Raw genomic sequence first — 12,878 nt, forward strand, 5'->3', positions numbered from 1 at the left:
GGAAAGCCTCCATGCCTGCAGCTTGTGCCCTCGGCTGTAACGTGGGGGAGGGGGCTGGTTGTTGAGGTCATTGAAGGGCACTGGAGTGTGTCCAGGACAGTACTGGATCCCAGGCTGCATCTGGAAGCTGAGGTGGACCAGAGCATCCCACTGTGGGCTTTGTGGTCACAGCCGTAGACAAGGGCATTTAGTAGCTGGTATAAAAGCATAGTGACACGTGAGTTGAGTCCAAAGTCTCACTCTGATCTAGGTTTTCCTACTAGGGATCGGCAGAGGCACAGCCCCAATCAACAGTGGGGTCTGGCCTGCCTGCTCTGCAGTCATGCTGGTGTCTGGGAGCTCTGTGCAGGGCCACATTGCTGTCCTTTGGGCCTGGGGCTCCAGCTCAGCCTTTTTGGGACTGGGAGTTCCTGGCTTCCAGAACTCATGTGGCTAGTGGTTGGGCTCTTTCGGGGTCTCTAGGACCTGTGACTGTGAGAAGCATATTCGGGGATAGCAGGGCCACAAGAGGCTGATGGTGCTGGTGCATGTCGGGTAAGCAGGCCCGGTAGCTAGAGGTACTAGAGGCTTGAGGGCTGTGGGGAGCCTGGAGGGTTCTGAGAGGACAGACCCCAATCAGTGGCGGACCAATTTTTCAAAGCTCCCTGTGACCACATGGTGGAAAATGAAGCAGGGCTGGGACAGAGCCCCAGGCAGCAGGTGGTGGGCTAGGTAGGGGTGGGATTGGCCACAGGGAAGATAACGTCAAGGCCAGAACCCTCTACATTCTGGGTTTCCTGGGGGAAGAACTGGCAGGGTACCCCTTCAGCTGAGCCCCAAGGTAAATGTGTACAGGGAGGAAGGGGTAGGGACCCAGGCAGGGGCTTAGGTGGCCGCCAGGAGCCAGGCAGGGCAGAGTCGGCCCTGGGACACAGCACCCAGCCCAGGACAGGCTCAGGTTGGGGCTCGGCAGTGAACACGGGGTCTTGGGACGAGTCCCTTCTGGACCCCAGCCTCAGCTTCCTTGCTTTAAAGGAGAGGACTGGAGCTGGTGCCCTCTGGGTTTGCCCTGGAGTCTTGGTAGTCCTGTGGTCTGGGCAGAGGCAGTGGGGACTGGCCCGGCTGGAGCCTGCCATGGGGTTCAGGTGGCTGAGTGAGGCTTCCTTCTAGGGGTGTGCATTGGCGCCTCCCTGGGCTGGGAGAACAGCAGGAAGTGCAGCCATGAGGGTCCCTGCTCCCTGGGAAGATGGTTGGGGCCTGGCGCTGAGGGGTCCAGCCCATCACTGTGCTAAGCCTCCACCCCCAGGGTCTCCACAGGGCTCTTGGTGGAAGAGGGACTGCAGTGCAGTTAGGACGCCACATTTGAGTATACAGAATCAGAACAGAGCAGCGCTAGGCCGGCAGTCCTATAGCTGTACCTGGCAGGGGCCCCAGCAGGGCCTGGTGCTGAGGGCAGGTCTCAGGAGGGCTCCTGACCCGCCAGGCCTGGAGACAGCAAGGAAGCCTGTGGGCGGATGTGAGCACTCATGAGATGTGAGTGTGGTCATGGCCCAGTTCATTGCTCAGGGGTGACAGAACCAATCTCAGTAGCCTTTGGTTAAGAAAATCTGTTTAATGGTTACACTAGCTTTGGCTCTGCCTGCAGTTTCTAAAAGAAGCATTTTCCATAGACAAGTTTCCAACCACTTCTCTCTTCCCTACCCCACCCGGCCTCCTGTGACCTTGAAACACAGCTGCCTCCTGTTTTGCCTTGAGACCAACCCCACCAGCCCCACCCAGGCTTCTGTCTGCCCTCTCCTGGCCTCTCCTCCCCTTGCATCCCAGCCCATCTCACGTGTTGCTGCTCTTAGGCAATGTATACAGCAGGAAGAGGTGCCACGTTCCTCCTCTTGCCCCTGCCATGCCCACCCTGCTTTCTGGACCCATGCTTACAGCTCTGTTCTAGAGAACAGGGCAATGGCATGTCGCAGCCTCTGGCACCCTGGAGAGGACGTGGGGGTTGGGGAGTTTCCACCTGCTCACTCAGACCCTCCTGAAGGGACTTCAGACCTGACCCACCCTCAGACCCCTTGACCAACAAGCAAGCAGGTCTTCCATGTCTGTCCCCTTGTGCTCCACTGCCACGCAGGCATAGGGACAGGTCTTTTTGTTTGTTTTCTTTTTTTTGACAGAGTTAGAGACAGAAACAGAGAGAAAGGTCTTCCTTCCGTTGGTTCACCCCCCAAATGGCCGCTATGGCCGGCGCGCTGCACCAATCCAAAGCCAGGAGCCAGGTGCGTCCTCCTGGTCTCCCATGCGGGTACAGGGCCCAAGCACTTGGGCCATCCTCCACTGCCTTCCCAGGCCACAGCAGAGAGCTGGACTGGAAGAGGAGCAACCGGGACAGAATCTAGCGCCCCGACTGGGACTAGAACCTGGGGTACTGGCGCCGCAGGCAGAGGATTAGCCTAGTGAGCCGCGGCGCCGGCCAAGGGACAGTTCTAAGGACAGCACTGGGCTGTGCTCAGTTACTGTACCAGTTACTTCTCTGCCCACTGCAGGACCTTAAGCAAGTCTGTGTAGATTCTGAGCTGGGGTTTTCTCTTCAATCTGCATGCTAGGGAGGGCAGAGCTGTCCACAGACCCCTGTGGCTGGGCCGTGGTAGGGATTCTGGGAAAGATTGACATGTTGTGGGGCAGGTCCAGGAAATCAAGTGATGGGAGCAGATGATGTTAGCGAGGAGGGTCAGGCTTTGAACATGGGATTCCTGAGGTCTGGGGCTGTCACTGAAGTTTGAGATCACTTCTAGCAGGCAGACTTGGTTAGAGTAAGGAACCTGTGGGATGAACTAGATACTGTGACCAGGAGGAAGCTGGGCCTAATCTTGGAGTAGCAGTGGAGGCTGGGAGGGCACGGTAGCATTGCCAGAGGTTGCAGTAGGGGCGTGGAAAGACAAGTGACCCCCATTTTTGAGTCAAAGCCTACAGTATGAGACTGGCAGCATTAACAGACACGTCAAGGGTGGAGGGTTCATTTGGCCCCTGTGTAGGATGTTTTAGGATTCTGAGAGGGGGACAGTGAGGGAGCCTTCGCGCCCCTCAGCCGGCACCAGCCCAGAGCACCTACGTCTACAGCTGCTGCAGCAAAATCTCACCTTTCTCCCGCTTTTCATTTCCTGCCGTTTTGCAGCAAACACATTTAGCCAGACAGTCTTTGTGGTGTTTTTCACTTGTATTTCTGATTGGGGATGCATTTTTAGCACTAGCTGTGCCACCATCAGGTGAAGAAAATTGGGATGAGATTGTTGTATGCTATATTTGAACACTTGTGACTGTAGCAGATATACATACATACATATGTACATAAATCAATAAATCAGTAAATAAAAGGGGGGCAGGAAAAGGGATAAGCTGCACAATTATTCCTCTCACTACTTGGAGGAATTCTGAACACTGATTCCCAGATACCTGTAGGTTTATCATCCATGGTGCCACCGTGTGGCGGTGACTCAGACATTTAAAATTCATTCAGCCTACCCTTCACCCACTTTAAGGATGTTAAGATTCTTGACCCAGTTTTAAAAATTTGTGTTCTGGGGGCCGGTGCTGTGGCGTTGGTGGGTAAAGCCGCCACCTGCAGTGCCAGCATCCCATATGGACACTGGTTCGAGTCCTGGCTGCTCCACTTCCAGTCCATCTCTCTGCTATGGCCTGGGAAAGCAGTAGAAGTAAGTCCTTGGACCCCTGCACCCACGTGGGAGACCCGGAAGAAGCTCCTGGCTCCTGACTTCGGATCAGCTTAGCTGCAGCTGTTGGTGCCAACTGGGGAGTGAACCAGTGGATGGAAGACCTCTTTCTCTCTGCCTTTCCTCTCTGTGTAACTCTGACCTTCAAATAAATAAATCTTAAAAAAAAAAAAATTGTGTTCTGTATTATTTTCACATTTTGGGTACTACATGTGATAACATAAACCTTTTAAAATTTGACTTGTTTTCATATATTTGAAAGGCAGACACAGGTCTTTCCACCTGCTGTTTCACTCCCCAGATGCCTTCAGCAGCCGAGGCTGGGCTAGGCTAAAGTCAAGAGCCAGGAACTCATTCCAGGGCTCCTATGTGTTATGGAGTAACCCAGCTACCTGAGCCATACCTGTTTCCTCCCAGCCTCTTTATTGGAAGAAACTGGGAGCTACAGTCAGGACTCAAATAAAGGCACTCTGATATGGGACAGAGGTATCCTAACCATTAGGCCAAAAGCTGCCCCCGGCAGATAGATTTTAACAGCTTTATTGAAATGTAACTTAAAGTCCACCTTCTGTAAGCACACATTTGGATGATTTTAATGAAGTTTTTGAATGGCACAGTTCAGCTGTAGAATATGTCTGTCACTCCACAGATGCAAGTGGTAGTAAGGTCTTCAGACAAAACCCACACTCCGCCCAACTGGTACCCTACCCAACCCACTGCAAACCCATCTCAGGCCAAGGCACCAGCCGCTATCCTCCCCCTCACCCCTACCCTGCCCTCCACCACCAGTTGATCCAGTTTAAACTTCACACAAATGTTAGGTCTCACTCCTCTGAGGTTCCCTGGGCTGCATGGTCTTCCTCCCCAACTCCGTGCTCCATCCTGGCTCCTGGTCTCCCGCTCCACCTTGTGCTGTGGGGCCCTGTGAGCTGGAGGCAGTTGGCATGGTTTTCTGGGGTTCTGCATGTTGACACACTCTGCCTCCCACAGCCAACCCTTCTGTTTCATCCTCTTCAGTCTCCTACCTTGGAATGGCAGCTATTTCCTGCCACTTGACTTCTCCGCTCCCTACAAAGCAGAGAGCTCAGAATTGCTTTTCAATGGCACTTGGGGGTTTCCTGTCTGAGACAGTTGGGTATTTCCCATGGGGGTGGAGTTCAAAATGTTTCAACACAAACAACTCTTCTGCCTTTGCCTCTTTGTCCAATTTCTTCTCCACTTGGCCAGTAAGACTGCTCAGGGTCCTCAGGAGTAAGGTGCAGGTGGTCTTGCTCCTCATGGTCTCTCGAAGCTTCTGGAAGGCCTTCCCTTTTCTACGAGAGAAGGTTTGGAGTGTTGTCTGCTTTGTTCACTGGTGCACTAAAAGGCTCTAGCACAATGGCCCACAACAGGCATTAATCAAATTTATGGAGTTGGAGTGCTGTTAGGGGAGGTATCTGGGGCCTGTGTTGCGGCAAAGGTTAAGATGCCACTTTGATGCTGGTATACCATATGGGCTACTCTCCTTTAAATCCAGTTCCCAGTGCCTGGGAAAGCAGGGGAAGATGGCACAAGTACTTGGGTCCCTGCCATCCACGTAGGAGACCCAGATGAAATTCCAGGCTCCTGGCTTTGGCCTGCCCCAGCCCCGGATATTGGGGCCATTTGAGGAGTGAACCAGTGAGTAGAAATCTTTCCGTCTTTACCCTTCTCTCTGAAACTCTGCCTTTCAAATATATATATACATATATATATATATATTTTATTTTAAGAGACGCTGTCTGAAGCGGGCATGTTCTCAATCCTCTCCCTTCCTGAGGGTTGGGAAGCCCTTAAACTTCATGCAGATGCTTGGGCCTCATTTCTCTGAGGTGCCTGGGTTCGCTGGGCCTGCTCAGGAGCTGGTCTGCCCTTCCACCGAGCCCCCAGGAGTCTCCCTGGCCCTCGTCTCAGGCTGAGGTGCATTTTGGATGGGTCATTTCCGTCAGCTGGACCCATAATCTCGACTGAGCCACGAGGGCAGCTGCTGCAACCACAGCCAGGCTGCCTTTGTGACGGGATCTCCCCAGCCCTCCTCCTGGCCTAGCCTTCCGCCAAACAGGACGCGGGGTCGCTCTCCTCACAAAGATTTTGGCCTCATCTTCAGTTCTGTGGTAGTTGAATTTGTGGCCCACGGAGGACTTCTTTCTTCCTCGTCGTGTGCCGCCAGTGCCACGTTCCCGTGTGGGACGCTGAGCTGCCTGCCTGCCAGTGTGAGGGCTGAGGTGACACTGTCCTTGGTTGCCACTGTCCTCCAAGATCCAATCTGGAAGAGGCCATTCCGAGTCCAAGGGCTGTGGCCCTGCAGGCCCAGAGGCCCCACCCTTGCCTTGAGCTTAGCCCTGGTTCTGGATCTGGGAGGTCAGCAGGTGGGAGCGCCCAGGCAGGCTGATCCCGCCTGGGGGAGGCAGGCCAGGACCCCAGGTCAAGGCTGCTGGGGAGGACGCTGGTTTGAGGGCGGGGCCAATTGGCGATGGGGCGTGGCGTGGCGTTGGGGGGCGGAGCTGAGGAAAGGAGCGTGGAAGGGGCGGGGCCCAGAGCATCCCTGAGGGCACAGTTGGGCTGGGGGCGGGCCGAGAGCTGTGACGGGGCGGAGTCTTCCTGGGGGAGGGCCCAAGAGGGGCTGCGCGGAGGAGTGGTTGGACTTCCGGGACGGCGCTGCCGCGGGCGGGATGGGGTGGGGGCGGAGTCGGGATGCTGAGGGCGGGCTCGGGGGCCGTTTTGGGGGCGGGGTCTGGGCGGAATCGGGCTGAGGAGACCCGGGAGGCAGCGCCGGGGGGCGGGCCGAGGGCGGCTCCGGGGCGGGCCTGAGGGCTTGACTGGCCTGGCGCGGAGCTGAGGGCCGAGCCGGAACGCCGCTGAGGGCCGGGCCACGGCAGTCCGGGCGGAGCTGAGCCCGCGGGACTCCGGGTCGGGGCTCCGGGTCCGGGCGGGGCCGGGCCGGGACCGAGGCGGGGCCGAGGCCGGCGGTCGGCGGCGCCGCTGGTTCAGGTGTTGCGGCGGCTCCACGTCGCCAGGCGGCCCGCGGGCTGGAGCTGACGGAGCTCAGCCCGCGGCTTGCGTGAGCCAGGCCGGCCCCAGCGTCCGGAGCGCCGGCCCTTCGGCTCCCGTGAGGCCATGGCCGGTCCGGGCCCGGGTCCGGGGGACCCGGACGAGCAGTACGATTTCCTGTTTAAGCTGGTGCTGGTGGGCGACGCGAGCGTGGGCAAGACCTGCGTGGTGCAGCGCTTCAAGACGGGCGCCTTCTCGGAGCGCCAGGGCAGCACCATCGGCGTCGACTTCACCATGAAGACGCTGGAGATCCAGGGCAAGCGGGTCAAGGTGGGAGGCCGGCGCGGGGCCCCTGCAAGGTTCTCCCTCAGCGGGCGGGGCGGGAGCCGGTTGAGAGCCCCCCCCCCCCCCACAGCGGATTGGTCAGGGGTTTCCGGCAAATCCCAGAATTTTGCTTCCCCTCTCCCTTCTTCCTGCCGGAGCAGGCCTGGGCCTTGGGGTCTGGACCGGGTTCAAGTACGCGGAGCGCCGGCTTTGGGTTAGGGTGGGAGAGAGGGAGTGTGGAGGAGGGGGCTCCGGCCTCCGGAGCTCACACCCTGGCCGGGGGAGGGAGGTTTGCTCTAAAATAACTTCTTTGGTAGAAGGCAACCTGTAAAACTGAGTTGTGCGGCTGGCCGGAGGGGGGCGCCCCAGAGTGCGGGGGACGCTCCTTGGGCTCCTCGGCCAGAAAGCGACGCCCCCAAGGCTGGTGGGATCGGGAAGTAGTCGCTTCTAGGACCGGAGGGCCAAAAGTTTTTGTCAGAATTTCCGGCCTGGCCACGCCTCCAGCAGTCTCTTTGTGGACCTGGTGGTGGAACTTTACTCGACCGGGGCCAGCACTGGGTCCCTTCCCCCAGCTGGAGTTTGATAGAAACCGAAAACTTCACAGACACCGGAAGATGGGGGAGAGGACCAAGCTTTGGCAACGGCTCCGAATAGAAACAGCAGGATGTGGTTGCCACAATGTCCTGGCGCTGGCTTGATAAATAATGTTTGTGATGAATGAAATCAGAGTTTCTTAACCTGGGTGGCAGCCCTCGGTAACCGACTAGGAGACCTGGACTGGAGAGAGCATGGTTCTCACCCCCAGAAGTTGACTTTACTGCAGGATTCTGTACGTTCCTCCATGGTTTTGAATTTACCTGATCTTCAGAAGTCCGGGCCTGGGGCTGGAGCAGCAGGGCTGTCTCTGTGTTTTCAAGAAGTTGAGCCAGGAAGATGGGAGTCCCTCGAGCCTGGCTCCTGCCATGGTGCTCTGCCTCTCTGGGTGGCTGTAGGCTTGCTCACTGTTGCCTTTGGCCAGGTTACTTAGCTCTGTCTTTGTTGCTATAAATTGGGATAATTTCTGGGTGTTGCCTCCCTCTTGCCCCTCTGTGGAGACAAACTCAGCTAACAGACATTATGACCAGATGCCTGTAGACTAGATGTGACCAGGGAAACAGAAAATCCTGCCTAAAGGCTGTTTTTGTTTTGTTTTGTTTTAAAAAAATCTTCTGGGTTTCTGTGTGTTTTGGTCACTATGGGATGGAAAACAGCAAGGTGCAGGCAGGCAGCTTTGAGTCACTTGGGACCACCTTTTTTGGAGCAAGTGGAGGGGAAGGACTGGCATGGGTGGAGTGTGTCTATAGCTGAGTTTGTGCCCTGAGGTGACGCCAGCAGCTGCAAGGACAGTGGAGTGTGAAAACAGAGGCATGAAGGGCACTGGTGACCTCCCGGCAAGCTGAGGGCTTGTGTCTGAGTGTTGATGGTAGCCCTGTGCTGATGGTGGTCAGGGAGGGGTCAGTGTTCCTGTTTACCTGTCAAGATAACAACATGTGCCCCAGCAGAGCGGAGCCAGGGTGGACTGTGCACCCAAGCACAGGTTATGCAATGCAGAGCTGGGCAGTATGTGGTTTCTTTTCCTGTGATCACCTCCACATTGTCTTTCCTAGGTGGCCCTGGGTGCAGAAGAGCTATCTGGGTATGGTGACATCTCATAGCATAGCCACTACCTTTCTTGAGGGGCTTCTGTGAGCCACCTGTTTGACAGGTGTGCTCTCTGTTGACTGGAGGATATCATTACCTCCAGGGCACACAGCTGGGAAGTCCCAGGGCTAGGCACTCCCCTCCCCTCCCATTTTTTTCTGTCTGCGAAATATTGAGGATTTTCCCCTACAGGACTGCTGCTTAGGATCTGACTGAGTGGGAAAGCCTTTGGCAATGATTTACCTTTTCATTTTGCAGTCAGGAAAACCTGAAGCCCATCCCACTGTGGTGGCTAGGAATGAAAACTGAACAGGATGGAACTGAAAGGATATTGCCCTAAAAGTTAGGATTCCTGGGGTCTGCTGACTCTGCGGGAAGCAGTCATCTTTCCCCTCTCCCAGTCTGTTTCCTCATCTGCAAAATGATTCTGAGACATCTTCCAGCCATGTGATTTTTTTTTAAGTAGGGCTTAGTGAGGCTTAATTTACACACAGTAAACTTTACCCATTTTACTTGTTGAGATCTGTGATTTTTGACAGATGTACACAGACATGTAACCATCATCCCACTCAAGATAGAGAATATTCCTATCAACCCCGAAAGCTCCTTGTTTCCTCTATAGTCACTTCCCTCCTTTCACCACGTCCCCTGGCAGCCGCTGGTCTGTTTTCCGTCCCTTCGCCTCAGCAGTGTGATTTTTAACTGGAACCTTGATGAAGCACAGGTTACTGTTGTTCCTGCAGAAAGTAAGTGCGCATCAAGGATTTAGTTAAAAAACTGTTCTGGGTCCAAGAAGCATCCACTCTCTTCTCTCTGAACTGTCCTGGGTTTTGGTAGAATTTGAAGAGTCTTAGGGATAGAGCACTTGGTGTGATCAAAGCTTTCTATCAGGGCAGAGGTTCAGAAGGGCTTTACCGTCTAGCTTCCCAACCAACCGGAGCAGTAGTATTGTATCTTGTTGTGTAGTGAAGCTCCATTATTTGATTAAAGAGTTCTGCTGCCCCAAAATAAAGCATTTGAAAAATCACAGATCCAATTAAATTCCTTTATTGCTATAGTCACTTCCCATCACAACCAGGGTAAGACACAAACTCCTTACTCAGAGAGATGGACCCTGCCTGCCTTTCCAACTTCATCGCCCTCTACTCTGTCCCTCCCACCTGACTCTCCAGCCTCATTAGCCTTTTGTCCTTTAACCATGGCAGCTGTATTTCTGCTTCAAGGCCTTTTTTTTTTTTTTTTTTAATTATTTGAAAGGTAGACAGAAAAATCTGTCATCTTCTGTTTTTTTCTTAAAGTGCCTGCAACAGTCAGGGCTGGGCCAGGCTGAAGTCATGAGCCTAGAACTCAGTCTCATCTCCCATGTGGATGGAGGGACCCAAATAATTGCCTCCCAGGGTGCACATTAGCATGAAGCTGGAATGGATAGCAGAGTTGGCACTCTGATATGGGATGCGGTCATTCCAAGCCGTGTCTTAGCGGCACCACTGCCTGGCTCATGCCTCGGGACTTTTGGAGCTGCTCCTCTGCCTGTCATACTTTACACCTAGATCCCTGTATAACCACTAGCTCGTCACTCAGCTTCCAGTGTGAAGGCCGCCTCTCAGGGAGGCCTTCCTTGACTTCACACATCCTCTATTCCATCACTCTGTCCTGTCTGGTCATGGCGTTCAGTGAGAATTGAAATTACCTGGTTTGCTTATCTCCCCCTGTAGAAGGTAAGTTCCTTGAAGTTGCAAGGATCCCTTTGGCAAGTATCAAACGGTGTTCAGTACATGCTTGTTCGTCGGTTCTTATTTGTAGAAGGGAAGCTGAGGACAGGGTACGTGAAGTGACTGGCTTACTCAGGATCACTTCAAAGTCTCTGACAAAACCAGGATTTGAATCCAGGGTTTGGCTGGCTTCTAAGCCTAGTGTTCATTTTTATGCCTGAGATACCTTTTGATGTTCCTCTAAATTAATAAACCCCGAGATTCTGAGGGTTAATGAATCCGGTAAAAATATGGTTGGATCATTGCATTCACTGAGCAAAGAATGTGGACTTGGGCATTATTTTATAAAGATTTATAGAAATGTGGAGAGTTTCAAGGACTTTATTAGTTAATCAGAACACTTATTTTTTAAAGATTTATTTTATCTACTTGACAGTGTTACAGAAAGAGTGAGAAGAGAAAGGAGAGAGAGGGAGAGAAAGAGAGAATCTTCCATCCTTTGGTTCACTCCTCAAATGGCCACAACCACTGAGGCTGGGCCAGGCTGAAGCCAGGAGCTTGGAACTCCATACAGGTCTCCCATTAGGGTGGCAGGGGACTAAGTATTTGTGTCATCCTCTACTGCTTTCCCAGGCACATTAGCAGGGAGCTGGATTGGAAGTGGAGTAGCCAGGACTTGAACCAGTACCCCTATGGGATGCTGGTGTTGCAGGCAGTGGCTGAACCTGCTGTGCCACAATGCTGGTCCTTATTAGAACATTTAGATAGCCTTAAACAGCTCATATATGTGGCTGTATCAGTTGTAAAGCTTTGTATTGGTGTGTGGTTGTTATTTCCTTTGCCTTTAGATTCATTTGGCTGTGGCTCTGAGCCACTGGGAAAATGAACTTGAATGCTGCTGGTCTTGTAGACTGTGGGGTTTCCAGAAAAGAGCAGTAGATCTACTTCCAACCCTGCCACAACCTTAGGCCTGTCATATTCCTTCTTGGAGCCTCAGTCTTCCTCATCCGTGAAATGGGACTAAAATCTTTGCTCTTCCTGCATGGTAGGGTTGTTGGACAACTATGGACATACCTAAAATAGTTTTAAATTTCCTTGACTGATTTTTTGAATAGATAAATCCATTCACTTGGTTCATATTCCAAAAATTCAAAGTCTTGTTAATAATATGAAACAGGAAAGTCTTTCTTCTCTCTGCCTGCTGAGCCACCCAATACTCTCTGAGAAGAAGCAACCAGTGTTACCCTTTTCTTGTTTATCCTGACAGTGCTGTTGTAAATAAGACCAAGGATTTATAATACAGACAAATACAAGGCATTGTTTTATAGCTGCTGTTACCATTTGTCCTCCCTGGATGAGACAGATGATGTGTGAATTTGCTCCTCCCCTAGCCCTCATTCCTCCCCACCTCACTGTCCCCCAGGAAATCTCTGCTGGTTCTAAATCCTTAAAAACATTCTGACTGCTCCTCTACTCACTCTTATCTGGGCCAACACAAAGGCCTGTTATGTAAACTCGTTTCTGCACTAGACACACAGGCCTGAAGTCCAGCACAGAGGTCAGCCTTGTAGAATTGTACCCCTTTATTCAGCTCTCTATCAGGCTTGCGGTCCCCTTGTCAGGGATGCTGCCAGATCTCTCCTTCACAGAGGTAAAGTCTGTGGCCTTGGGCCTGGGCCTCCAGATTGCAGGACCTTTGACCTTGGTTCTTGAGCTTCCTCTGGCCCTACAAGTCACCTTTGTTTTTGTAGCTGCTCCTGGCACTTGCAAAACAGGGGTCAGGTTGGGGCAAAAGGAATGGGTTTCTTTTTAAAGTTTGTCTTCCCAGTCTTCCCAGTCCAGGGTCTTGCTTTGCTCATGTACTTTTTCTGTTTGAATAACATCAGTGTGACTTTTTAAGTTTTGATCAGAAATAGCAAAAGGACTGTTAGATAAGAGAGAAGTTCTAGGTCAGCCTGGCTGTCTGAAGAAATCTGTTCTTGAGATCAGTGACAACCATCCTCATTGCAAAATAAACCTTGCCTCCCGGGGGTTTCTTACAATCCTGAGGCAATGTGCATAGTGGGAAGAGGGCCAATTTCAGAACTGCACTGCCCCAGGTTAAAGTCGTAGCCTTGCCACATATTACCCTGGGCGTGTCCCTTCTAACCTGTTTCAACTGCACCCCCCCCCCCCCTTCAAGGACATGGCCCCTAGGGGATCGTGCATAGCTTGAGAATGGCCTTTGATGTGGAACACCCAAAGCAAGGGAAAGGGTGGGAAGCTTGCTTTCTCTGATTGCCTGGCTGACTGTGTGTAGGTCACCCACTGATCCCTGACCCTGTCAGTAAAGTGAAGAAAATCATACCCCTGTTACTTGTGTGTAGGATTTTCTGGGTAAGAAGAGGCTGGCCTCCAGCGCAGTGTAACCCTGAAGGGAGATGTAGACAGTGACCCTAAGCCCAGGACA

General features: G+C 53.0%; 1 protein-coding gene across 1 annotated transcript in view; it reads left to right on the top strand.

Annotated features, from left to right (window-relative positions):
• The first annotated feature begins 6,596 nt into the window (after positions 1-6,596).
• Positions 6,597-12,878, top strand: part of RAB43 (RAB43, member RAS oncogene family) — a 32,044-nt gene continuing 25,762 nt past the window's right edge. Inside the window, exon 1 of the mRNA XM_051851772.3 lies at positions 6,597-7,043. Coding sequence (XP_051707732.1) covers positions 6,840-7,043 — 204 coding nt within the window. The 5' untranslated portion in view covers positions 6,597-6,839. The remainder of the gene's footprint in view (positions 7,044-12,878) is intronic.

The sequence above is a fragment of the Oryctolagus cuniculus genome, chromosome 10 (genome assembly GCF_051225735.1).
Source record: "Oryctolagus cuniculus isolate XC-2025 breed Fujian yellow rabbit chromosome 10, ASM5122573v1, whole genome shotgun sequence".
Classification (NCBI taxonomy): Eukaryota; Metazoa; Chordata; class Mammalia; order Lagomorpha; family Leporidae; genus Oryctolagus; species Oryctolagus cuniculus.